The sequence below is a fragment of the Sander lucioperca genome, chromosome 9 (assembly GCF_008315115.2).
Source record: "Sander lucioperca isolate FBNREF2018 chromosome 9, SLUC_FBN_1.2, whole genome shotgun sequence".
NCBI classification, from domain to species: domain Eukaryota; kingdom Metazoa; phylum Chordata; class Actinopteri; order Perciformes; family Percidae; genus Sander; species Sander lucioperca.
Window position 1 is genome coordinate 19,284,683 of NC_050181.1, and position 27,488 is coordinate 19,312,170.

The 27,488-nt window shown below is 39.3% G+C and overlaps 1 protein-coding gene across 7 annotated transcripts in view; it reads left to right on the top strand.

Annotated features, from left to right (window-relative positions):
* LOC116055586 (extended synaptotagmin-2-like) overlaps nucleotides 1–27,488 on the top strand; it is a 105,574-nt gene that overhangs the window by 14,823 nt on the left and 63,263 nt on the right. For all 7 annotated transcript variants that reach the window (XM_031307598.2, XM_036004831.1, XM_031307596.2 and 4 more), the window contains exons 3-7: nucleotides 11,784–11,825; nucleotides 14,736–14,870; nucleotides 16,191–16,267; nucleotides 16,920–16,992; nucleotides 23,725–23,814. In XM_031307598.2, the coding sequence (XP_031163458.1) occupies nucleotides 11,784–11,825; nucleotides 14,736–14,870; nucleotides 16,191–16,267; nucleotides 16,920–16,992; nucleotides 23,725–23,814 (417 nt within the window). The remainder of the gene's footprint in view (nucleotides 1–11,783; nucleotides 11,826–14,735; nucleotides 14,871–16,190; nucleotides 16,268–16,919; nucleotides 16,993–23,724; nucleotides 23,815–27,488) is intronic.

Here is a 27,488-nt window from a genome sequence, read left to right on the forward strand (position 1 = left end):
CAGGGCTCTGCTCCACAGCAGAGAATGAAAACAATGTTGAGGAACAGAAAGGCCTTGTGCTGCTATTCTGTTCTGCTTTCACCCCCAGGCTGTAAATGTTTCTCTTCTCCAGCACATTACATTTGATAAAAATGCCATGACTATTAAGTTTAAGGTGCGGGGATGCATCCACATCTGTCCCCCCTACCCCCTCCCCCATGATAAATAGGCGTACAATTCCTACAATCTTGACTTAATATGGATGTAAACACCCCCAAACATACTAATTGTTTGTATAAAAATCCAGTGTGCTGGAATGGATCCACTCCTTTCATTTGGACTGCTTTGCATATTAAGTAGAGTAATGTCATGTACAAGTTGTATTTCTGGAGAACAGCAACTTGCAGATGAGACAGGAAGAGGTCACATTAAACTTAACAAAAACTGATCACTTGTACACCTTTCTTCAAACTAACATAAACCTTTTTATTTAGGGTTAGAAAGAGACATGTTGGGGTCAAGTATGCTATGGGAAGTTGTGCTGTTAGTCCTACTTAAACTTGTAATGTTGACACGGTTAACTGCAGGTTGCTAAATGTTAGATAATAATTAAAAAGCTAGTTTTCATACCATGATTTTGCACCAAATTCTAAACATGTGGTGAGACTTATTTAACTGTCTCGCAGGCTGAATCTGGTTGCAGGCCGCTAGCTTGAGGATCTTGATTCATATAGCATGAGGTCAGGTTTTAAGAAAATGGGTTCACTTCAGTGAAACGGCTACTATGGGTACTAACATCATCACAAGGGCCACACAGAATCTGTGGACGCAGAATTGTACAGAATTTCCCCGCAGATTTTAAACAAATTAAAATAAAACTCAATCCTGATCACTGTTGAAAACTTAAAAATATCTGCAGATTCCGTCTGGGTCTGATCATCACACATGAATACAATTGGGCTCATTTAATCTACAATAGTCTCAGCTGTCCAATTATACCCAATTTATGCAATTCTAAGAACCAAGTAATTCCTTAGATTGTCTAGTTTCATATCTTACCATTATCTTCACTCTAGCTCTAACGGAGTCCCGGCCTGCATACGTATGCATAGAGCAGCTGTAGCTAACTACAGAGTCACTATTTCAGGCTACAATCGAAATCTATTAAATATCAAAATCAAGTCTGGTTCTGTATTTCCACTGTCAGCACAATAGAGCACTCAAGATTTCCTGGACTGATCTCTTTCCTGGCTGTAGTCTATTCTCCTTACATCCTCGACGTCTCTCTCTCTCTCTCTCTCTGAACCTAATATAGACATCAGCATTGAGCAACTGTCTTGTCATATAAGTCTCCTGGTTCGGTATCTTTTAATGCCTTCGGCAGTTTGAGGAAAAGCTGATGGAGCAGGTTTCCAGGTTGTTTTTGTTGTCGGAAGCCGAGGTGGATTCATAGTCAGCAGCATAAAGGGATAGGACATACATTTAAAATTATGACAGGAAAGTCTTTTAATTTGTCAGTTGCAGTTTGAATTAATAAATTCCAGCTGTACTCGACAGAATTATTCATGCTCTCCACACCCCTGGTTTACACACACTGACATTGTATTCAGGGTGTGGTTGGAAAGGGAGGTTAGGATTTCCAAACAGCTGTGACATAGTTGGGCTGTGAGTCTCACACTTTGACACAGAGAAAGGTTTAAGCTTTTAATTCTTCTTCTTTTGCGGCCAAAATTATTGCTGGATTTAAGTAACCAGTATCTACCAAGTACGGAGTGTGGACTAGTAGCTAGAGAGGGGCCAGTTTACCGCCCGGCACTGCTTACTCTGCCCTTACTCTGACATCTCTCCATTAGTGCATGTATAGGTCCTGGGCATGTGTGTTTATTTCAGGCCTGCATGTGTAAAATGTAATTTCCCCTTGGGGATTAATAAAGTATGTTCTCTACTTTTGTTTATTTTGGTCATATGTAATTTACAACATTCAATACACTGGTAATGAACAGTATACACATAACGCTAATGCTTTTCTTGCACTAATATTAACAACAACAAACAAAAAAACAAAAAAAGATGTACAAGAAACAAAACAGGAGCGAGAAGGTGTAGGCTGAAGCCTTAGATTATTACACCTTCCCTTTTAACATGAATTATCATTCATACAAAGTAGTTAAAGTGACTATATGTAACTTTTAAATGTTTCTGAAATGGTTTAATTTTTCATCTAATGATCATAAATGACCTGTAACAGCAAACGAGACTAACGTTGAAAAGAACACTATTTTTATATAGTTTTTCTTTATGCCTTTGCCTGTGTTCGATTTTTCACAAAAGAATTTCTTACAGGTAGAACAGCTCTACGGTCACACATTCTGATGGGTCACACATTTCTTTGTAACACTGGAAAAGCCTATCCAGGCAGGTAAAAAGTAGCAGAGATTTCTTTATATAGGCCTAATTGTATTTTAATTTTATTTTGCAGGTTATCTGTTAGTCAAGTCAAGTAATTTTATTTGTATAGCACATTTAAACGAACAACAGTTGACCCAAAGTGCTTTACAGGTAGAGCAGGAAAGGCAGAAACAGTATGCCTTAAAGATACATAATCAAGTGTGCAAAGTTCCATGAATGTAGTTAGGCAAAGGTAAAGTCAAATAATGTAACATAGACTAAAACAACAATGGAACAAAATTTGCAAATACAAAAAGCTAAGAAAAAGTTGAGTTCAGTTCATAGCTCTGAATCTTAAAAAAAAATAAAAGTAAGTGGACAGGAGATCGGAAATATACGGAGGGTCTTGACCATGGAGTGCTTTAAAAACAAAAAGTAGAACTTTAAAATTGATTCTGAATTTCACTGGCAACCAATGAAGTTCAGCTAAAACGGGAGTTAAGTGGTCATACTTTTTGGTGCCAGTGAGGAGTCTAGCAGCAGCATTCTGCACTAATTGGGGTCTGTTTAAATGATATTGGGTTAGGCCTGTGTATAGTGAGTTGCAGTAGTCTAAATGTGAGGTAATAAAAGCATGAATGATTGTTTCAAGATTGTTCTTAGATAAAAAAGTATTTCAGCTTAGCTACTGTTCTATGCTGGTAAAAACTACTTTTAACAACAGAGCTGACTTGTTTATTAAAATTAAGAGAGCTGTCAAAGAGAACACCTAGGTTTCTGACCTCGCACTGCAAATTTGATGACCAAGGGCCAAGGGCATTGCTCAGGTTTTTTGTGGAGGTGGGGGATCCAAGTAAAATCATCTGTTTTCTTGTCATTCAACTGGAGGGAGTTTGCTGCCATCCAGGATTTAATGTCCTCCAAACAGCTAAAGATTGTATTAATAGATGAAGTGCAACCAGGGGAGATGGGTAAGTACAGTTGTGTATCATCAGCATAGCAGTGGTAATTTAAGTTGTGCTTTTCAAAGATAGAACCAAGGGACAGCATGTATAGGGAGAATAACATGGGGCCAAGAATTGATCCTTGGGGGATGCCAAATGTAATACCCACTGGAGAGGAGGACTTAGTACCCAGTTTCACAGAGAAAGTTCTTTCTGTCAAGTAGGATTTAAACCAGCTTAAGACAGGGCCCTGTAGTCCAACTCCATTTTCCAGGTGATCAATAAGAATGCCATGATCAATGGTGTCAAAAGCAGTGCTGAGGTCTACGAGGATGAGCAATGCAAATGATCCAGAGTCAACGGTAAGTAAGATGTCATTATAAACTTTGAGTAGGGCCGATTCCGTGCTGTGGAGGGCTCTGAAGCCAGATTGGAATTTATTCAAAATATTAAAACTATTCAGGAAAGAGGTAATCTTCTGGAAAACTACTTTTTCCAGGATTTTAGAAATAAAAGATAATTTAGAGATGGGTCTATAATTACTAGGGTCACTGGGGTCAAAATTGTTTTTTTTCAGCAGTGGTTGCACCACTGCATGCTTGAAACCAGAGGGGACAACACCAGTATACAAGGAGCAGTTCACTATAGCTAACACAATTGGACAAAGGACATCAAACACTTCTTTAAAGAGTCTAGAGGGGATGACATCAGAGGGTCAGCATGAAGGCTTTAGGTGAGAAACTATCTCAGACAGCTCAAGGGAAGACAGAGGTGTGAAATGCTGGAGGATGCTGGTGGGACTGTGAGTTGTAACAGAAATGCAACCCTGGGAAGTGATATTGGATCTGATATGGTCAATTTTACAGATAAAATAATCAGCAAACTCCTCACAGGTTAAGGAGGTGTCAACTGTGTTGGCTGGATTTAAAAAGGAATCAATAGTTTTAAAAAGAACTTTGGGTCTGTTAGCCTGAGAGTTGATAAGCTCACTAAAATAATTAGATTTTGCCTTTTTGACAGTGGCTTGGTAGGCCTTCAGGTGTTGCGAAAACATATCATGTGAGACTTGAAGCTTATCTTTCTTCCACTTCCGTTCTGCCTGTCTACAGGCTTAATGGAGAGCTTGTGTGGAGCTATTCAACCAGGGGGTTGAGGTGTTTGACTTGAGACGTTTTAATTTTAAGGGGGCTATCTGATCTAATGTGTCAGTACACGATAGGTTAAAAATAGAGAGTAGCTCATCAATATTAGTGTATGGTGACAAGTCGGCAGCGAGGGAAAGGGGGAGAGCAAGCCTAAAAGAGTAAAAAAAATGAGAGGCTGTAGCTGAGTTAATGGAATGGGCTAAAGTATGACAGGGGGAAGGGGCAGAGGGAGGGCAAGGCCCGGAAAGTTCAAACTCAATCAGAAAGTGATCAGAGATGGCAGCATTAGTGATTTCAAATTTGTTACTTGATATCCCTGATGACAGGACGAGGTCCAGTGTGTAGCCCTTGACATGAGTGGGACCGCATGCTGATTGGGTGAGGTTAAAAGAGTCGAGTAGTGCTAAAAAATAATTCACCATCGGTTTAGTTGGGCAGCAGACATGAATGTTGAAGTCACCAAGAATTAGCATCTTGTCAGAGTGAATGGCCATAGAAGACAGGAGGTCAGAGAAAACATGTATGAAACAGCTTGTAGCTTTGGGGGGGTCTGTACACCAGTGCACATAACAGGGGGGTTTGGAGACAGTTTACAAGTAAGAACAGTAGAACTTCAAAAGAAGTAAAGGTATTTACAGGAAGGGTTTTGCAGTTAAATACATTCTTAAAGACTGTAGCTGGGCAACCACTACGACCTGAGATCCTCGGGGAATTTAGGAAACCCCACTGGGGAGGACATAAATCAGTAAATGGGGACAAGTCACCAATACTAAGCCAGGTTTCAGTCACAAAGAGAAAGTCTAGCTCATGAGATGTGATTACGTCATTTAGGATAAATGTCTTATTGGCTATAGGACAGGCATTAATAAGGGCAAATTTAACAGGTGAAGTTCTAGTTGATCTAGTGGAGACATGTCCATCAAAACGAAGTGAACGGAGACACGCCAAATCCAGTCCGCCACGGGGGACAACAGTCTTAGCAGAGATGGGACGAGGAGCAAAGTGAACAGGAATCTGAGTCACTGGGAATTTGGGAGCATATAGCCGCATAGAGACGACTGTGGGGATAGTGCCATCGGAATTACCGGGACGTGTAAGGAAATTGCGAAATTCCTCGATGCACATAACGAGGTCGCTGGCGAGAGATGCCGAGGGCGGTACACAGCTTGTACACCTTAGCGGGCAGACGGCGGGACGGCAACATTAAGTCTCTGAGTTCTTTGGCAGAGTACGATAAGGCCATACTCTGGTGTGATGCAATAAAAAAGTCACTGGTAGGAATAAAAATCCACAGTATCCATAAAACGGCGAGGGTCGGAAACAGATGCATTTGAATTCACCAGAAATCTCGGGATACTCCGAGACTCACAGCCAAGCTGAAAACTTTGGTAGCCAATTGCCCAAACAGATAAAGCCCCTGTACCTGTGTAAAGCATCGTGGGTTTCTTCAAAAGTGCACTATTTTAATCTAGGATAATATTAAGTTGGTTGGTTCTTGCTATTGCTTTGGCTCGTGACAGTGACAGAGATACCTGGTTTATCTCACGATACATCCAAAGTAGGCTAAGTTACCGTATGAACACTGTAACTTATTCTCTTATTGTAAATGAATGATGTTCTGTCTGAGCTAAACATTCATCGTGACTATATGACCTCCTGGTAACACTAACTCAGTAATCTCCAGTGGGAAATACAGCACCGTAAAGAAAAGAGCTTTAGGACAGCAGGTGTGGTAAAAACACTACCGCTTTAGTCCAAAGGGGCCGCTAGAATCAACACTAACTGAAAGTTACATATAGACACTTTAAAGAAAGTACATTATACAGAGCTATCTACCTAAAAAATCCCATCTTATGTAACCTTAGGGTGTTCTCCCTGATGTTATCTGTTATATATTTGTTTATCAGCTTATGATTAAATCATTTTTGAAATCTATTAAATGTGTTACACATATTCATGTCAGTTTCTAATTCACTCCACAGTGTAACTCCATACACCGAAACACATCTTTTTTCTTTTTTTTTTTTTTTTTACATTTCTCTCTCTCTCTTTTCCTGTCTTCAGCTGTCCTATCTAAGGCCCTGTTTACACAATGACGCTTGCGGGTGAAAACGAAAAAAATATTTTATCGGATGTGCCTTTTCTTTTTAATGGTGATGGCGTTTTTTGGGTCTTAAAAATGCAAAAAAGTGAAACCACCCTCCAGAGTGGAAATCTTAAAAACGCTCCACCGTCGCGTTACCGTCTAAAGGGTAAAAACTCGCAAGTCTGAAGACAGCGGTGTGGAGAGAGACGAGAAAAAGGCATCCAGGTAGTCTGTTGTTACGGAGTAGGCTACAGAAATTATAGGCTCCTATTATCTAAAAGATTTTCAATGTAATGGCTCAATATTTAAATGATTTTGACAATGTGGATAAGGTTGTTATAGTTCGATGACCATATGTAGGCTATTCATTTGAGCCAGAGTAGGCTACAACGTTGCGGATGAAGAGAAAGAGAGAAAGCGAGTGGCAGCGGGCAGAGGAGGGTCTGCTTCAGCCTCCTCTGCCCACTGGCCGCTGCCACTGAAGGGCTGCGAGGCTCAGGATATTGGTAGTGCTCCCGTGGGTGCTGTGCTGTGGCTTATCACGGTCGACTGTGCCGGTCATCATCAGACAATCAGACATCAGGCAACTCCACCTCCTCGTCTTTCCAGACGAGCTTTGGTTGTTCTCTTCGACATGTTTTGGTTTGGCGCTACTAAGGAGAGAAGTAGAAGGAAGGTTCTACGTAGGCACGCGGCCTTGGTGGTGTTGTGTGGCAGTGCCACCTGGCCGCCTGGCGTGCATACTACATCGAATTTCACACACTTTTGCGTCACCATATGCACGCAGATTTCCCCCCCAAAACTCTCGTCTAAACGTGGAATAAAAAGTGAGAACGCAACGGCACTTTTGCGTTTTCTCTTCAGATCGTTTCCGTCTAAACATAGCCTAATAAAGGCCTAAAATGCCCCCCCAAAACCTTAAAAAATAAATAAGTAGTTATTATTAAATGAAAGAAAGAAACCTTATAACAGCTATTTTTTTTCATGTCAGTGTATACGTATAGAAAATGAAAAACATCAGACAAGAAAAAAGAATAACCCCGTTAGATCTCTTAGCTTCACTAGCTTCGTTAGCTTAGCATGCTTACTCAGGCCCCCAGTGCTTGCTAGTAAGTAGCAGCCCAAATGTTCTTGTGCTTGAGGTTTGTTTAGCCTATTTGTCTCACTTATTTTATATGATGAAGTCATTTGTAATGAATATAGGGGGATACTATTTTTACCTGATCCATTATAGCATAGTAAGTTCTACACCATAGAGTTAATGTAAGATACAAGGTGTAGCATGTTGCCTTGAATAAGATAGTTATCTCAACAGTACATGACTGAGAAGATTATTGGTGCCTTAACACTGCAGGTATTAAATAACTTAAATTTAAAAAAAGTAAACCACTGTTTATCTCCCTTAGTCGCTTCTCTTTTGTCTCTGTATCAGCTTTGTTTCATCTTCTGCTCATACATTGACTGTGTTTTGTCTCTAACTCTAAGTCATGTTGGCTGCTTCCTTAGTATCTCTTAAGTGTTATTTTCTGTTCACATCATTTGAATGACTGTCACTTGCTCTTTGGCCATGTACTGTTTCAGTCTTGCTATCTCTGCCTCTGTTGTTTACTCTAACAGGGGAGAAAATTGTGCTTCTGCAGCTGCCTGTTTTATTGGACAGATAAGTCATTCTTTCCACCTTTTACTCCGTGTTGCCAACTCCTTTTATTAGGGCCCGAGCACGAAAGTGCGAGGCACCTATTGTTTTTGTAAGGATTATTATTATTTTTGCGAGTCCTTCGTCGCATTTTTGAGGGGGTTAGAATGCATGAAAACTCACAAAAATGTGCACATGTTACGGTCCTTAAGGCGTCAGTCTCACTGTGTTGTGTATGTGGAGCTGCATCTGCACATGAGGAAACCAAGCTGAATCAGGATAAGCATGTCGACATCACGGACAGAGACGTAAACAGCCCTACACAACGCACAGTAAGTCAGACGGAGGAATAGCATTAGAAACCATGCAAAATAAGCTAGGCTACATTTAGCATTCAGCTCTGAACCTAAAACTAATGACTCACTCGACGCCAAACAAACGGCATTCATCTCTAAATTACATCACAACAAGAATACAGTAAAATAAAACATTGTGTGGTGGGCTTTAAAGCATTTTGGCTAATATTGTCTCTGCGGCATTTAACATGCGACTTACCACAGCAGTTATCAGGAGTTCTGCTGTGAATTACCCATAATTCGTTACTTTTAGTGCCGCGGCGCAATGTGAAAGTGACGCCGGCAGACGGCGCTGTCCCCATTTATGCAGCAATTTAACAGAACACATATACAACCTGTTACACACACATGTCAGAACTGGTGAAAATTGCAAAGTTCTGTAGTGATTGGACTCGGGCATTGCCAGGGGGCTCCATAGCGCCCCCTAACGTGCGCCTTAATTTGGAAAAAAGTAATAAGTTAACATACCAAATTGTAAGGGAACATAGGTCTCATCTTAAATCCATGGAGCTATTTTTAGAAAAAAATGACAAAATTCTAAAATTTCCGAAATCTTGGTTTTTGTGCAAAAATCTTCATTTTTGTTGTGTTTTTCGAACTTGTCCTAGGCTGTGATTTCAATCTTCTTGAATCTTTGCAGGTAGTGTCTGTTGACCCTCATGACGAACAGTTATCCAAAGAATTTTGGTAGTTGAAAAAAAGTTAACTGTCCTGTCTAAACAGGAAGTTGCGGTATCTTAGCAACAATTATTCCGATTGCCCCGAAACTTGACAAAGTTGTTCCTTATGGCCGGTTTAGCATCTGTGCCAAACTTGGTGGGAATCGACCGTTAGATGGCGCTGTTTTAATTTTTTTTTTTAAAAATCAGCAAAATATCAATATATGGGAAACCTACTTTAACTGCTCCTGGGGCGTGAGTCCGATCGGCACAAAAACTTGCACATAGACTCGGAGGACCCTCATGACAAAAAGTTCTCAAAAGATTTTTGATAACTTTTAACAATGCACAAGTTATGGAGGACCAACTTCCTGTAGGTGGGTGCCGAAACAGGAACGGTTGTATCTTGCCAACGGCTATTCCGATGGACACAAAACTTAACACAGTTGTTCCTCATGTGCCACTGAGGCTGTGTGCCACATATGGCGTCAATCAGCCTTTAGATGGCGCTGTTTTCATTTTTTTTAATTAATTTGCGAAATCGCTATATGCGAAACCTACTTTTAGGTGGCTGTCGAAACAGGAACGGTTGTATCTTGGCAAATGTTATTCCGATTTACATGAAATTTAGAATGTGTGGTCTACATGTGATATTGAGCTGGCCCCTATAGTCTAGCCACACCCATGTACACAGACCATGCCCCTTTCATAACTTGTGAACCGTTTAAGGTAGACTCTTGTGAGAGGTATCATTGAACTCAGCAAAGAGATCCTTTTTTATTGGTGACGGTTTGCCCTGCCCCAAATGCTTAAGCCATGCCCCCTTTAATAACTAATGACCCATTTCTTGTACACTATTGTGTGAAGTATCATTGAACTCAGCAGAGAGTTCCCTTTTCATTTGTGACGATTTGCAGTGTCTGAGTGCCGTGCAAATGCACGGCCGCAACAGATGCAGCTGGTGTAGCTGACTGCTGGGATTAGTGTAGGTACCAACCAAAGAACAGATCACAGCCACATCTGTCGCAGTTTCGCTTTATTCAACCTTGAAAATACTTGCAGTGTACACAGTATAAAAACATAGACAACCGACAATTTGTGTACCATTTACATGTTTGGCTACATTCCAGTAACTTTGACTTCTCCATTGTTTAGACTCAAGTTGGACATAGTGATCATAAATTATGTAACTTCATCCCTTTGTTGCTATTTCTGATGAATGTGATGTCCGTATAATAAAAATGATATCTTACTAGACATTATTCAAACAGTAGTAAATAGAAATTAGTAAATAGATTTTTGGTTCCAGTAAATGCAAAACAATGAAATGAGGAAACACTCATACCATACATGAACTATTTATTTATTTATTTACTTACGTATTTTGACACAAAAGCCTTTCTAGAAATTATTCAAATGCATTGTGTTTATGGCCCCATTCACATGTACTCAATTAGGGTTGATGTGGTTATGTAACCAGTCTGGCAAAGTCTACTCCCAGTCCTCTACAACAGCTTGGATGCGGCTGCATTAACATCCTCTCAGGTAGTCGGTGTTAGCATTTAGCTCAAAGCCTCACTGCTAGCATGGCTGTACACTCTTAGTCGTGTTAAAGATAACGGCAGTCTGGAGACTGTGGGTGACAAAAATGTTTTAGTTTTGGGTGATTTTAAAATCTAAAATAAAACACCAAGCTAATATGATTCTCTTGTGGAAAAGTTTTTCTTAAAAGAACAACCAAACAAAGATCCATGGAACTGAATTCATACTGTTATCATATTGTTTGGAAGGTTCTTTGTAATCTCCAAATATGAGTTGTAACTGCCAAGTGTCTTAGAGTGTTGCTGAATGTTGCAGGGTGCTCTGCCAAAGAGAACTGGCATTTGATAGGGGAGACAGATACATAATACAAAGAGGATGGAATGTGTTGAGCCTGTCATAAATAATCTGTTGTAATTAGAGCTGTATCAGAAATGTTCACATTTATTAGATATTAGTTAAATTGTACTTGGTTCTACAGATATTAAGTCTAGCTACATTGATATAAATGGGCTGGATCATGACTTATTATGTTGTTTTACATGCTTTATTTTTGGTATGTCATCTCAATAAAGGAAAGGATGCTACATAGTGATTTCAAGGACATCACTATTTTTGCTGATCTCCGTTAAATAGGCGGTACTCAATTTGCCTTCATTGTAAAATCCCCCTGAACGTGTAAAACATATATTCATCTCATTGCTCTTTGAATTGTTAGGCAATTTTTAAAAGTGTTTTACACGGAGGGAAAGTCTGGGCATTTGAATGAAGTTTGGGACACTCAAAATCCAGCTTTTCTTTTCTTTAGTCGCTTATAAAATTAGCTGCAGCTGGATGAACACATTGACAGTGTAGATTAGTCATTTTAGCAAACTGCAGCACCTCACAACTTAAGTCACATTACACCATGATGTAAATCACAGGAAAAAAGATCAAAACAAAGCAAGAGAAATGTGACCTAATTTGACCTATTGACTGCATTGATAGCAATTCTATATGGATTAAAATCATGATTCTCTTTTTAATCTTGCCTTTCTATCTCTTATTTCAGGTCCATTATCCAGATGTGGAGAGAGTGGAGTGGCTGAATAAGGTACACCCACACACACACACACACACACACACACACACACACGCACACACGTATGGAGAGGAGTGGAAGCACACTTACTGTAAGTGTTCAGGTGGACTTCCAGTAAGAAGGTAATGGATGTAAATGGACAGGAAAATAGCTTTTAATATCCAAACATGACATAGTGGTTTTAAAGTTGTATTGGACTCTTATCGTTTGTTTACACCGCCCAGTCTGATTTAAAGGGGCAATAAGAAAGATGTATACCCCTTCAAAGCACAGAATTGCCGTAATTCATCTGTGAGGGTGATAACTCCAGCTGACTGTCATTTTATACTGCTCACCAACTGAAGATGAAGTACAGTGAGCAACCATGATGGCTTTAAAGGCTGACTATTTTCTTTTTTTTTTAGCTTGGTGAAATGTTCATTGGGTATTTTTTTGGTTTGTACAGTATTCTTTTTTCAGTGTTTACTTTAAATCCTGCGGTTACCTTTTTTTTTTACACAAGCCCTCAAACCATTGTTTATTTTATAAGGTTTAGTTGAGATAAGATAAAATAGATCATATTTTATTGATCCTGAGGAAAATTGATGTTCAGCAGTTGCAATACAAAGTGGGAAAGAGTGCAAATATATAGAAAGCAAATGAACAAAATATAAACAAAAAGGTGCAAAAACTAATGCACACAATGTCAGCTAAATAAACCGATTACACACAGGTCATACATTTTGTACCCATTTTTACTTTACTGTACTCCTTTACAATAAACTACTATAGTCAGCGACTTCTTGCAGCAAGTAACAACTTTTAAAAATGTGAAATAATTTCTAGGTGAAAATAAGTAATATAAGTTAAGTAAATAATTTGCTCCTTAAAAAAAGCAATCTGTGCGTTAATAATAAAAGTTTGTGTTTGTGTTGCATCCGTCTATTTGATAGATGTGACTAGTGTTAGTTTGTTAGTAGTCTCACATAGCCAGACCTATCCCCACAGCACTGTGGAGTAAGGTCTGGCTACGCCACATACATTCTGGGATAGAAAAAAAACTGGGTTATTTGCATTTCTTTAAACCATCACAATCATCTTGGGCGGCACTGCTAAATAGTCTCAGGAAGGAACTTGTTTTGGTGGAACATTTGCACCCCGCAAAGGAAAACTCCTTATCCAATATTAAATGAAGTTAACTGTTGACACATTCCAGTAACGTGAGCTGTTTAAATCAGCTGATACATGGTTACACCTCATTGGCTCTTACCAGTGTATCTCTGTGTGTACTACCTCCACAGTAATCCCACCAATCAGTCACAAAACCTCCCAGTTAGAGAGGAAATGACCTAAACATATTCTTTATAAATCTTCACAATCATTCCCTGAGAGAACCAAGCAGGCCTGCTTTCCTGCACCATCCAAATTTTCTTCAAAAGTTGCCATTGTCAGCATGTAGCTTGCTAGCTCGAAGGCTGTTGTTGTTTCCCGAAGAGAACAGAGTTTGAGAATAGCAACACCCAGAGAGAGGAAGGAGACGGGCATCTTCCTTTGTTAGTTACAGTCGACTGTACCTCAAAGGGGAGAGGATCATTGCTGCTTTATTTTCACACATATACAACAGCATAAAGCCAAATAATAAAAATAAAACAGATGTGACAGAAGAGGTCAAGAAGCAATAGGCTTATATACAATGGCTTATATGCAATAGGCTTATATACAATAGGCTTATATACAATTAAAGTGGAAAAAACAAAGGCAAACAATAATTAACTGATACATGATTCAGCAAAATTTTAAGAAATGAAATGACAATAAGAACAACAAAATAAACAGTTTACTAAATCAGCAGACCATAATAATAAAAAGTACAGAAAGTACAGATAAAAAAAGAAAGAATTCAATATAATGAAGAATTAATTAGACATTATGAAGTAAACTTATTTAAAATAAAAGTGTGAACTGGAGGGTGCTGTATAATGTTCACCATGTTCCCTAACTAAGTTTAGTGTGTTAGCCTGATACCATTTGCTAATTAGCACTTAAAATATAATAAAGTACAGTACCGTTGAGGCTGATGTCATACATTTTGCAGGTATTTGGTACATCAAAGGGACATACAAACACATAACACAACACATTGTTAAAAAGTATACACTTTGTGCATATGGGCAGATTAGCAGCAAATAGCATAGATTGCACAGAAAACCTTTACATGCCTTACACCAGTCCTGACGTACTGTGTCCTGCCTAAAGTAAGGCTCCGCATGACTGCAAGACCAACAAGAGCCAAGATGCACGGTGGCCCAATGGTTAGCACTGGCCTCACAGCAACAAGGTCGTCCTGGGCCATTTGGTTGGCATGTTCTCCCCACATCCTCCTCCTTCATGGGTTTGGGAATGTTTAGTTTTTCTGATGTTCATGATGTACAGTGTATCCACTTCAAGCAAACTAAAGCAGCACAGCTGCTTTACATGTAACTTTTTGCACTATTTGAAAGAATGAGGTATTACCAATGCTTAACAGTGCTCATGTCTGTCAGTATCCTTGCGATCATAAGTCCCTTTTTTTCTGAACAGCTGATGGACCACACCCCTAAAAGAGCATGTTAGGTGAACATTCCTGACTGTTCACTCAACACACATTCATGCTGTCTTGTCTCTCAGACGTAAAGATTCCAGTGTTACTGGGTTACTGAACAGCAGAGGAATTTAGAGCCCTCACAGAGCCAGTACAGTATGTGGCAGCCTTCTCCAATGTATCAACAACTACTGTAACATTGTTCCCAATAATGTGGCACCTGGAACTGGTCGTAGCTCCAGCCTGGCATCGACTATATGGGATTTGGTCGATATATTTGTCTTATTCTCTCTCTCTCTCTCTCTCTCTCTCTCTCTCTCTCTCTCTCTCTCTCTCTCTCTCTCTCTCTCTCTCTCCATCAGACGGTGAAGCAGATGTGGCCGTTTATCTGCCAGTTTGTGGACAAGCTGTTCCGGGAGACCATCGAGCCGGCTGTGAAGGGTGCTAACCCTCATCTCAGCTCTTTCTGCTTCACCAAGATCGACATGGGCGACAAGGTGCCCAGATAACAACACAAAGACTGTCAGGATGATATTTACTTGTACTAGAGCTATTACATCTTATACTTCTCTGTTTAAAGCACTTTTTCCAAGTGGAAACAATAAAAGCAAACAAAGAAATATGAAATATTGTAGTACGATTTGGAAAATCTGTCTTAGAAATATCTTAAAAAGTATTGAGTTATTATGCTAAATGTGCTAAAGGCATGCCCTATCTCACAATGTTAAAAGGTAACTTAGTTTTGATGGGAACAACAATCGGTTGTTCCCTACAACAATAGTGCCAACAGTTGGTCCAGTATTAAGAGATGCGTATTATTCTTATATATTAACGCTGTGATCAGCAGACGGGAACCGGGCTGCCATGTAATCCTATGAGGGCAAATGTGCATTGTCAATTACGTCCACTAAAGTGCAGTTTTTGCCACATACAGGCTCAGATTGTTATTATAAGATTCTGACAACATTATGGAAAGGATTCCTACACAGACATTTTTTAAAAAGAGTAAAATCCTCTTTGTTTAACCAGAAACAGCTCTGAGATAGCTAGCGCTAAACCCACCAGACTCCATTTAAAAAAGCAATACTTGCGTGTGTATAGAGCCAACATATTTTCACATGTAAATCCGTAAACTATGTGTTACTATATAACTAAAGTTGTCACTGTTGGAACCAAAACGGCTATTTATAGTTTTATTTTGTGTCTGTCGACTTTGAATGAAGCGTATTTTAGATAATAAAATTACTGTTTTTTTGTGGCTTCAGCGATCACAATTTCACAAATGTTTTTATGTTTAAAAAAGGATCTTAATCTTTAACAGAAGCCTCGTTAGAAGTCCTTTCCATAATGTTGTCAGACACTTAGAGTAATAATCTGAGCCTGTCATTGACAAAACAAGCACTTTTGTGGATGTAAATAAATAAAAAATAGTTTGTGTATCGGCCCGTAATTCGGATCCACTCCAGATATGATGGGAACCTCTTTGTTGGAGGTAATTACCAGTACGCTTCTTTAATACAACTACTTATAGCTCATTTTTAAAGTGTAGGTTTTCAGGTCTTTTATTGCTGTGTTTCTATCTTTGTCTGGTTTGTTGCTGTTGAATCTCCGTCTCAATTTTAGAACAGGACAACATCAAAGTGAATCCAAGCTGTTTTTCTGTTATGAAATAACTTATAACTTATATTTTGCTGACGAATCCAAAGCAGAGCATCATAATAAACAGCAGATCTGAAAGTTTTTAATCTAGAGTCTGGTCAGATGTCTGAGAGGGATTTGCTCACTTGCAACCGTTTGTCATATCTGTGTTTCTGCAGCCGCTGAGAGTGAACGGGGTCAAAGTTTACACAGAGAATGTGGACAAGAGGCAGGTCATCATGGACATGGAGATCAGGTACATAGTCAATATACTTTAAAATGTGTTTTTACAGAAGTTGTTGATGTATTTTGGTATGTGTTTTATGTCTGTCTTCTGTCTATGTCTGTACTTGTACATAAAGCTTTTTGTTCTGCTGCCCATCTTGAACAGTTCTCGCTGGCAGAATAATGTTATCAACGGGACCTCTCTGGTTAAATAAAGGATAAATAAAAACCTCTCACACCTCTTGGCTTTACCATTAATCACTTATAGTTTCTAAAAGGACAAGGCTGGTGATATTCCATATTTTTCTTATTTTCAACAATCCCCATGAAAAGACCAAAACCAACAATGTCTTGAACCCACTACCAAGCAGTGAATGTCACTATTTACTCCTGTTTGAGTAATGTTTCTTAAAAACACAGTGCTCAGCTGTTAGGAAGTTACTGAGCCTTTCTTAAATTGGAAACAAACGTAGATTTGCGTCTTCAGTCGTCAGCAGTGAGCCACTACTGATGAAACCAGCTTTTTCCTTTTAATAATGAAAACTGTTCTCTGTTTGCTCCAGATGAATACAAAGGCAAAACATGAAAACAAAAATGTACGTTATATATATGTATTCCCTTCTTTGTTCCCTTACTTTCACATTATAACATTATTCCTCTTATTGCATTCTTCTTCCTTGTAGTTTTGTCGGGAATACAGAGATTGATGTGGACATCAAGAAATACTATTGCAGAGCTGGAATTAAAAGTATACAGGTATGACTGCAGTGTGGAATGTACAGTGTTAAGTGCTAAATGTAACTTTAATGTCATGTCACGATGCACTTCTGTTAGCTAGGGTCACATAGAGCAAAGAATACAAATGGTACCAGCTCCAACATGTTGCATCATTAGTGCTGAAACTATCAGTCCATTAATTAAATATACGTTCAGCCGAATATGAATGGTCAACTATTCTGGCAATTCATAATTTCAAATCCATTTCAGGTTCTGCAGACAAATATTCTCTTGTTTAAGCTTCTCAAATGTAAGATTTTGCTATTTTCTCTGCTTCATATTGTTGTACATTATACAATACCGTCTCAGTTAGTGCATCTCAATCTCATTGTATGTATAATGCAATGACAATAAAGGAATCTTATTTATTATCGTTGGGCTGTTGGTTGCACAAGAAAAGTAATATGAAGACGGTCAATTGAGTTCATGGAACTTGTGATGGACACATTTTGTATACGAAGATGCATCAACAGGGATGCACTGAACGTATATTGGGCCGACACTGACTCAAATAGCTGGATCGTTCGATCTATCAATGTCAATTGGGCCGATCTCTTTAAATTCAATTCTATGTTTATCTACTGTACCTTATTCATTATATCCTGGAATTTTAATTTTAAGTTTTGACCAATTTGCTGCATTGATAAGGTCACTTCCACACAGTGAAGAACAAAACGTCTTGATTAAACAGTGGTTTGGGATTGATGCTTGGCCCAGGTAGCTCAGATCGGCCAATTCCTAATCAACGATTTACTGATAATGAAAATAACTGTTACATTAGTAGTTTTGAGTTTTGATTACTCAATTAATTGAATCTTTATATACAATGTCAAAGACAGAGTGCGCAAATTACTTTTTTTGTCGGACCAACAGTCCAGAACTTGAAGATATTAAGTTATTAATGATATAAAAGAAAAGAGCAGCAAATCCGTTAGATGCTGGAACCAGTGAATCTGTAGAAAGTTTCCATGATAAATTATTTAAACGATTAATCAATTTTTTGATTAATCAATTTCCTAGAAATGTCAGATGATACAATCTATGAAATTAAGAGACAAATTGTTCCAGCAGTTAAAAATAAAAAAAAAAACCGGAAAAAAGTAAACAAAACAATTTTACATAGTATGTTCAAGTCAATTCAGTGCAGTTATTCACCAAATATTTAAACTTGACCCACATGAACAAGCATATTAATATTATTTTAGAGGATAAAAAGAGACCGTATTAATTGTACAGAGTATAAATTATTCCTTTGACCATGACCACCATATTAATTCCTGACCTGCCCTGAGACACTTTTACATCATGTGTTGACACAGCACTGATAAAGGAGACATGTTTGCAGAAGATCAGGCCATATTTGCTGTTGCTGAGAAAGGAAGGGAGAGAAAGTGAGTGGAGAGAAAAGTGGGAAAGATTTACATAGAGAAACGGCTGCGAGTACAAGGTAGAGTCAATATTTGCCTTTGTGTATGGCTTAAATTGTATAGCTGCTGTTGTCTCAGGCAGCTTTTCATAGATTGATGAAGAAAGAAGTAGTTTAGATGCTGTAGATGTTACAGCTTATCAGGAATGATGAGTCCCACTCAAAGAAGGTCTTCAGGAGTTTTCTTCCCATATACTATCAGAGTACACTAACTCTCTCCTGTTTCGTCATGTCAGTTACCGAAAAGAGAGCTTCTTTCTTTGGTTTAATGGATGCTGACACAAATAATAATAAGTGATACAAATAATCTGATGCACAAGATTTATAAAGCATCCCCCTTCAGGCAGCAGGGTGTTGGGAATAAACAAATGGCTATCCTTAATCTTTCCACTGCAGCCAGTTTGATAAGCAAAACGTTGGTATTTGATTACTCAGAGTGAGCTACGACCAAATTTGGTGCTGCAGACAGGCAGGCTACATATCTGAGGTTTGAGTCACTGCAGCCACTGAGAAGGCAGTGTACTTCATGAAAATCTCTGAGGGGAAACTATCACTTTTTTCTTAAGAATTATTCACTCATATCTGTAATTTCAGTTTAACATGAAAACAACCTGCTCCAGTTTTTTGTCTCTGCTATAATCATCACTTTTTTGTTTGAGAGTTGATAATTGATTACAATCCCAGATGATTTAAGCCCAGATCTTCTCTCCTCATGACTCTTTGCACCACAAAGATTTTATTATGTCAGCATTTCACAGTCTGTTTTCAGTGGAGAAAGCCAAAAGGTTGGCCTTGTTTTTTTTAAGAACTAGGCCAATGTGTTGATTAGATTAAAGTACTGGGAAAGCTTAGAGCATCAAAAGAAAGACAAGTGACAGTAGTAGAGCATAATACACAGATCAGACTGTATAATATCTGCACAATACTGTTGTGATCCAACACAAGTAAAAGTGTGGTAATTCTCTGGTATTCTGGGTAATTTGGAGTCGTTTTTGTGGGGGGTTGGGCGGTTTGTACAGATTTCAATGTTTTTCTTCTTCTCTGCACAGACCCACAGGGACATTTACGTGTATCTTCAGAAAACCATAATATTAACCATAGTGAAAGTTGTCTATTAATGCCTCATGTGTAGGGTTGACTATCAGACCTAAACTCTTAGCACAGAGTTTCAACACTCATTTTCTAATCACTTTCTAATTTAAGTAAAAAGTTGGTTGGCAAAGTTTGTGAATTACTGCTTGTGTTTAAACAACATTCATACTTTGAAAAGTTTGGCTTCTTTTGACAAAATAAGAAAAGGGTTTTGTAGAAAAACATATTTATATTACCATATTAATATACCCTATTGCTTTTGCAAGGATTATTATTATTTTTCTGCTGCGCAATTGCATTTTTGTCAAATCAACGTTCCCATGTCGAGGTCTTACTAACAAGTACAGCCACACTGAGCTAATCAATATAGGACTACGATACAACACAGCCGTTATGAGAGCCTTCCAGGAGACTCCTAACATCCCAGAGGACATAGCCAGACCGGGTGCTCCGTGGATTGTTGTCGGCAGCTAGCAGGCCGAGCTAGCTACCGGCAGGATCGAGACAAGAACTCTGGAGGAGGAGGACTGGGCATTTTTGTGCATAATGAATGGAGTACCAACAGCAGGATCGTTGCCCAGCACTGCTCACCTGACCTGGAAGCACACTGCCGTCTACATAGCCCCCGATGCTAACGTTAGCACAAGTTTGGCTCACCTGCTAACCATAGTCGACTGCAGCAAGACACATATTGTAGCAGGGGACTTTAACAAGGCGTCCGTAAAGTCTGTACTCCCCCCGCTTTATCCAGCATGTAGACTGTGCTACTAAAGGGAAGAACACAGTTCAGTGTCCAGTCAGATCACATCCAACTACTCCTGATCCCAGCATACATCAGTCAGATCACATCTAACTACTCCTGATCCCAGCATATATCAGATCACATCTAACTACTCCTGATCCCAGCATGCATCAGATCACATCTAACTACTCCTGATCCCAGCATGCATCAGATCACATCTAACTACTCCTGATCCCAGCATACATCAGTCAGATCACATCTAACTACTCCTGATCCCAGCATACATCAGTCAGGTCACATTCAACTACTCCTGATCCCAGCATACATCAGTCAGATCACATCCAACTACTCCTGATCCCAGCATGCATCAGTCAGATCACATCCAACTACTCCTGATCCCAGCATACATCAGTCAGGTCACATCCAACTACTCCTGATCCCAGCATACATCAGATCACATCTAACTACTCCTGATCCCAGCATACATCAGTCAGGTCACATCCAACTACTCCTGATCCCAGCATACATCAGATCACATCTAACTACTCCTGATCCCAGCATACATCAGTCAGATCACATCCAACTACTCCTGATCCCAGCATACATCAGTCAGATCACATCTAACTACTCCTGATCCCAGCATACATCAGTCAGATCACATCTAACTACTCCTGATCCCAGCATACATCAGTCAGGTCACATTCAACTACTCCTGATCCCAGCATACATCAGTCAGATCACATCCAACTACTCCTGATCCCAGCATGCATCAGTCAGATCACATCCAACTACTCCTGATCCCAGCATACATCAGTCAGGTCACATCCAACTACTCCTGATCCCAGCATACATCAGATCACATCTAACTACTCCTGATCCCAGCATACATCAGTCAGGTCACATCCAACTACTCCTGATCCCAGCATACATCAGATCACATCTAACTACTCCTGATCCCAGCATACATCAGTCAGATCACATCCAACTACTCCTGATCCCAGCATACATCAGTCAGATCACATCTAACTACTCCTGATCCCAGCATACATCAGTCAGATCACATCTAACTACTCCTGATCCCAGCATACATCAGTCAGGTCACATTCAACTACTCCTGATCCCAGCATACATCAGTCAGATCACATCCAACTACTCCTGATCCCAGCATGCATCAGTCAGATCACATCCAACTACTCCTGATCCCAGCATACACTAGTCAGGTCACATCCAACTACTCCTGATCCCAGCATACATCAGATCACATCTAACTACTCCTGATCCCAGCATACATCAGTCAGGTCACATCCAACTACTCCTGATCCCAGCATACATCAGATCACATCTAACTACTCCTGATCCCAGCATACATCAGTCAGATCACATCCAACTACTCCTGATCCCAGCATTCATCAGTCAGATCACATCTAACTACTCCTGATCCCAGCATACATCAGTCAGATCACATCTAACTACTCCTGATCCCAGCATACATCAGTCAGATCACATCTAACTACTCCTGATCCCAGCATACATCAGTCAGATCACATCTAACTACTCCTGATCCCAGCATACATCAGTCAGATCACATCCAACTACTCCTGATCCCAGCATACATCCTGGTCAGAAGGACTATACAGCCAAGTAGAAGGACTATCAGAACCTGGTCTGACCCGGCCCTATCCCAGCTCCAGGACATGTCCAATAAGGACATGGTTGTGTGCAATATGTTACAGAACAGAGCCCTTTGTTTATTATTATGATTTCATCTTGCTTGTATGCTGCACAATTTACATTACAGCAGAAGTGTACAACTGAAGGTTTACTCAATTACTCAAAGAGTTCAATGTTCATACACTAGTTCAGTTAGGATTTAGTATGTCTTTGAATTGTTTTTACTTGAATACTTACATTTTAAAGAAGATAAATAAGACCTGTTTTCATTCAACATTGGGCCCATTATTATCATCAGTGATTAAGTAACTTATAGGATATCGTCTAATTATCGTTATCGTCAAATCACCAAAAATATTGAGATAATTTTTTGTCCATATCGCCCATCCCTAATTCATTTTCATTTCATGAACACGTTTGAGGACTTTATGGTGCACGAAAACTCAACATTTTCCAGTCATGTTCATAATAGTAAATAGATTGATTTGATGTCACATTTAGGCTTGGGCGTTGCATGGTGGCTCTATAGCGCCCCCTAATTAGTTTTAGCATTAGTCCTTAATTTAGACATTTAACAGTTGTGCCGAAATTTGGTACAGACATTGCTCTCTTTATTTTGGATATATTTCCAAGTCAGCCATTTTTGAATTTATGCATTTTCATGTATTTTACGCAATTTTTTTCGAACTAATCCTAGGTGATTTATCAGATGTGTCTAATTTTTGGTTTGTATAATCCTCTGACTGATGTCAACTTAAATTACTAAGGAATCTTTGATAGCTAGAACGACGATGTCATAGGTCATGTGACAACACAGCATTTTAGGCCCTTAATAGGTACAGTATGGGACTTGTGAAACTTAGAGGTTTCAATAGATCCTTCTCAAATTTGGTTCTGCGACATGTCAAGACTTTTACAGTGCCAAATTGCAAAGCTTTTGAGTTTTCGTATAACAGCGTGGCGGCCATCTTTTACATTTCGCCATAACACAGGAATCCATTTTAACTTCTCTTTACATTGTCCACTCTGCTTGAAACGTCACATGCATGATAAGAGTCCAGACCTGGAGACATCTACGTGCCCACAGTGAGTCACGGTCATAGTGCCACCTACTGGGAACAGGTAGTCAGCCTTATGAGACAAACATCATCAGATTTGCATGATATTTTCATGGTGTGGTCTACACATGATATACAGCAACATAACATATAATTAGTGTGTGTTCTCTAGCGCCAAATAGTGGACAGAGGAAGTGTTACAGGCAACCGGCATGCTGCCAGTACCCCCGACATGCTGTGAGGGGCAAGGGCTTGTTCATTTCTGCTTGCAGCTTTAATTGCTATTTTTGTTGTATTATTTATTGTTCATTTTCAATTATTTTATTTCATTTATATTTTAATTATGGATCTTGTCTTTATTTAGTGTTTCTACTGTAAAGCACTTTGTAACTTGGTTTTGAAAAGTGCGATACAAATAAAATGATTATTGTTATTATTCAAGACACCCAAATCGAAAGACTCAATGTCAGATTTTGTTGTCTTTTCTCACCTAGTTTGCCAACATTTATGACACTTCTGTAAAGCCATGGTTGTTAACATTCCTCATCTCAAAAGTCTATAGTGGCCATCTCTAAAGACATAGATGTCATGTAGTCTAATTGAACACTTCAATCAATAAAAAAAAGACAATGAACATAAATGGGTTCCGTTGTGATAATGAAATGTGTACAGTAGACCCATCACTGTGACTGATCCATAATGTTTTTGTTTCCTCTGTCCAGCTTCATGGAACGATGAGAGTGGTGATGGAGCCTCTGCTGGGGGCCATGCCTTTGATCGGAGCCCTGTCCGTCTTTTTCCTCAAGAAACCAGTGAGTATCTTGTGGGGCTGTCAACATATATTCTGAATTCTAATACAAATTGTAAAACATTCGAACCTGAAAATTCCCAGTGGCAGCAACTTTTTTTTTTTTTTTTCCTTTACAGTAGCGATGGATACTCGATACTATTTTTTCATAACATGGCCTACCTGTGCTACATGTACAGTTGTCGCTTAGTAAATTGAAAACATGATGATGGCGTCATTCACCTGCATATTAAGTAGCCACATGTATCTGTTTTGGTCTTCTACATCCACATGTTTACCGCTCCAGCGGAGAGGATGGTTTGTTTAGACAGCAGCTAAGTTTACAAGAGTTTGTCCAAAATTCAAGATTCGTTGCAAACTAATATAAACAGTTAGACTACAAACTGACATCTTTCATTGTAGCTTGTTTGTAAAAAGTCGCTATTTGCAGAGTAGAGCTGTGTTTGCAGAGTAGAGCTGTGCTTGCACAGCGCGGTGGACAAGAGTGGACAGCGCAGACTGAAATATGGGTTTCTACATGTTTAAGCCTGTAGAACAGGTAGGTGGGTATTGATAAGTGACTCTTTAATCACGGAGGGTTTATTGTAGGCTACTTACAGTCACAAGCGTAGCGTTAGTTCATCTGTGCTAGCGGCAGTGAATAATGTATAATCTGTATCATTTCCAATCAGTTACATGTGCTGCGTGAAGTAACGCACACACACAGCAGTGTGTGTGTGTGTGTGTGTGTGTGCAGCGTGGGCATAGCTGTTCAGAATCCCGTCTATCTTCCATAATGCAACGCTTGTATCAAATGAATTGTGTTGTGAAGTTGTCATTAGCTTCACTGCTGTTAGCCACCTCCATTGAGCCACAGGGACTTGCTGTAACGTTAGAGCACTCTAAAGCGTGTTTACCTTTCATTTGATCGTGTTAGCTTGCTACGTTGCCATCCTCTTGAACGACATTAAACACAACAGTTCCTGAGTGGTTTCATCTGCCCTGTTTAACGTGTTGAAGCTCCCCGGCGGCGCAGTAGCGCTGTAGCTGGCCGGTGAGGGCTGCTTGAAGGCACCATCCTCACGCTGCTGCTGCCGTAAAACTGGACACGGCAATGTTAAGTGCTGCTGTGGCGACAGCGGGTCCTCTTCCAGCATTGCTGGAGGACAACCTGTGCTGTACAAAAATGTAATTATAGTTCGCCTCAAACTTTTTATTTGGGTATTTATTTAATTCGTATCATTTCTTCCCCAAGCTTATAAAATAAATTTGGGTCGCACATAAATTGACAGGGTTGGTCGGAAACCGGAACCAAACAATTATTTTTGTTAGGCCAAGCTGGTCGTTCAGAGTTTACAGCAAGCGAGGGGGATTGTTGATGACGGTCTATCATATGGCTGGCACTACCCAAAGTAAACAAACAACCAGGGTGAACTGTAGAGACAACTAGATTCGGGAAATTCTGTCTGTAAGGACCAACGCCGAAATCTCCAGGCAAATTCAGGGAATGGCAAGAGACTTGTTGTTTCTGACCAAATTACCAGTGATGGGAATAACGGCGTTATAAATAACGGCGTTACTAACGCCGTTACTTTTTTCAGTAATGAGTAATCTAATTGATTACTCTTCCCATCTTAATAACGTTGTTACCGTTACTGCCAAAAAATGCGGGTATAGTGCTTAACAAGCATAATTTCATTTTGCCCAGTTGTGGCCTGTTGAGGTGTTGTGTTATTGGTATCGATCCACTATATAAATATAATGTCTACATACATGGCATTTGATTGGAGGCTAGTCTCACTTTGTCCCACAGCAACATTAAAATAGTTTAGATTTGTATACATTGTTTCTGTTAATAATGTATTGTATTAAGTGTCCATTTCATTATAATTAGGGCTGTCAATCGATTAAAAAATATAATCGAATTGATTACATACTCTGCAATTAATTAATCTAAATTAATCGCATAATTAACGGTGCCTGAACCTTTTTAATGAAGTTAAAAAAAAAGAAAGGTACTAAACAACAGTTGGCGACATTAAAGAACGGCTTGTTTATTGCTAAGGCCATATGGTCAAAATGAAATGATTTAATAATAATGTAATAACTATAACAATAACTTATTTCACTAGTAAATTGCCGTTGAACGACAAAAACAACCACCAGATGGGAAAAGGACATTTAACAATAACTTGAAATGCACCACGAGGCTGTAGTTTACCAGTTTCATTGAACACACCGTCTGTGTTTTTCCGATGGCAACTACAGATTGCTATATCCCGGTGTTGAATCCTCTACAGTAAAACACAGTCAAACTTTACACCGTTTAGAGTTAGCTGTCAGCATTTTAACCGTGTTTAATCCAGCTACTAGCTAGTGGTAGGCTAACGTTAGCTGCTGTCTAGTATAGTGTTAACTAGCTAGCGGTAGGCTAACGTTAGCTGCTGTTGAGTATAGTGTTAACTAGCTAGCGGTAGGCTAACGTTAGCTGCTGTCGAGTATAGTGTTAACTAGCTAGCGGTAGGCTAACGTTAGCTGCTGTCGAGTATAGCGTTAGTTTTTCACGATCGCTATGACACTTTTCAATACTTTTAACAACTTTCCTAAGCTCTTAACACAGTTAGCACAACATCTGTCTGCGAAGGCTATACAATTAACACATTTCTTGTTGCTTTGACACAAAATGCATACAGTTAACACAAATTTAAAATGCTTGAACTTCTTTTACACACAAGCTCCACCAAGACCAAAACAATGGATTATTATTGACAAATTTACAAATGCTTTCACACTGTATGTCAGAACAGATAACATTATGTTCTAAACCTAACGTATAGGCTAAAGTCAAAGTGAACAGCTGATTGTATTGTAAATTTAAACACAAATATATCCCTTGCATTTTATACATGCATTTATTGAGAAACAGCTGATTGAAGCTATGCAAATAGATCAATCACAGCTGATTCCCTTCTAGGAAACACACTCAGGTGTTGAGGTTCTTTCAATCCCATGATCATATGGTAGTACATACAGTAAAACAGCACCTATTTGAACAAAATACTGTAGATGAACACAGAAAATAAGAAAAATGCCTTCATGAGGGAGAGGAAGAGGAGTACCAGGATAATTCTGTCTCTGTCTCCTTTATTTCATAAACCATACATTCTATAAAGCTACTCTGAGATGGGTCATTCATTTTTTGTATTGTATCTCTGCAGCAAAAGAAAGAAATTGGTGGCTGGGTTGGCTCAGTGGTAGAGCAGGCGCACATACTGTATACTTGGAGGTTTATACCTCGACACAGAGGTCCAGGGTTCAAATCTTACTTGTGATGATTTCCTGCATGTCTCCCGCCCCCCTCTCTCTCGCTCTCTCTCTCTCTCTCTCTCTCTCTCTCTCTCTCTCTCTCTCTCTCTCTCTCTCTCTCTCTCTCTCCCCTTTCTCAACTAGTTGTCCTGTCAAATAAAGGCGGAAAACCCCAAAAAATAATCTTTAAAAAAAATTTTGTAAACCCAACAAAACAAAAATGTAGACAGGCTTCAAGAGAAACTTCAGTGCAAAACACAATCTATGATCAATACAATCACTATTGTCTATTATATAAGGGCAGATCTGACACATATCAAATAATGCAGTTTCTGTAATTCCATGGGATGTTAGTGTTTTGTATGACATTGTGGAGTGATTGACTAAATGTTC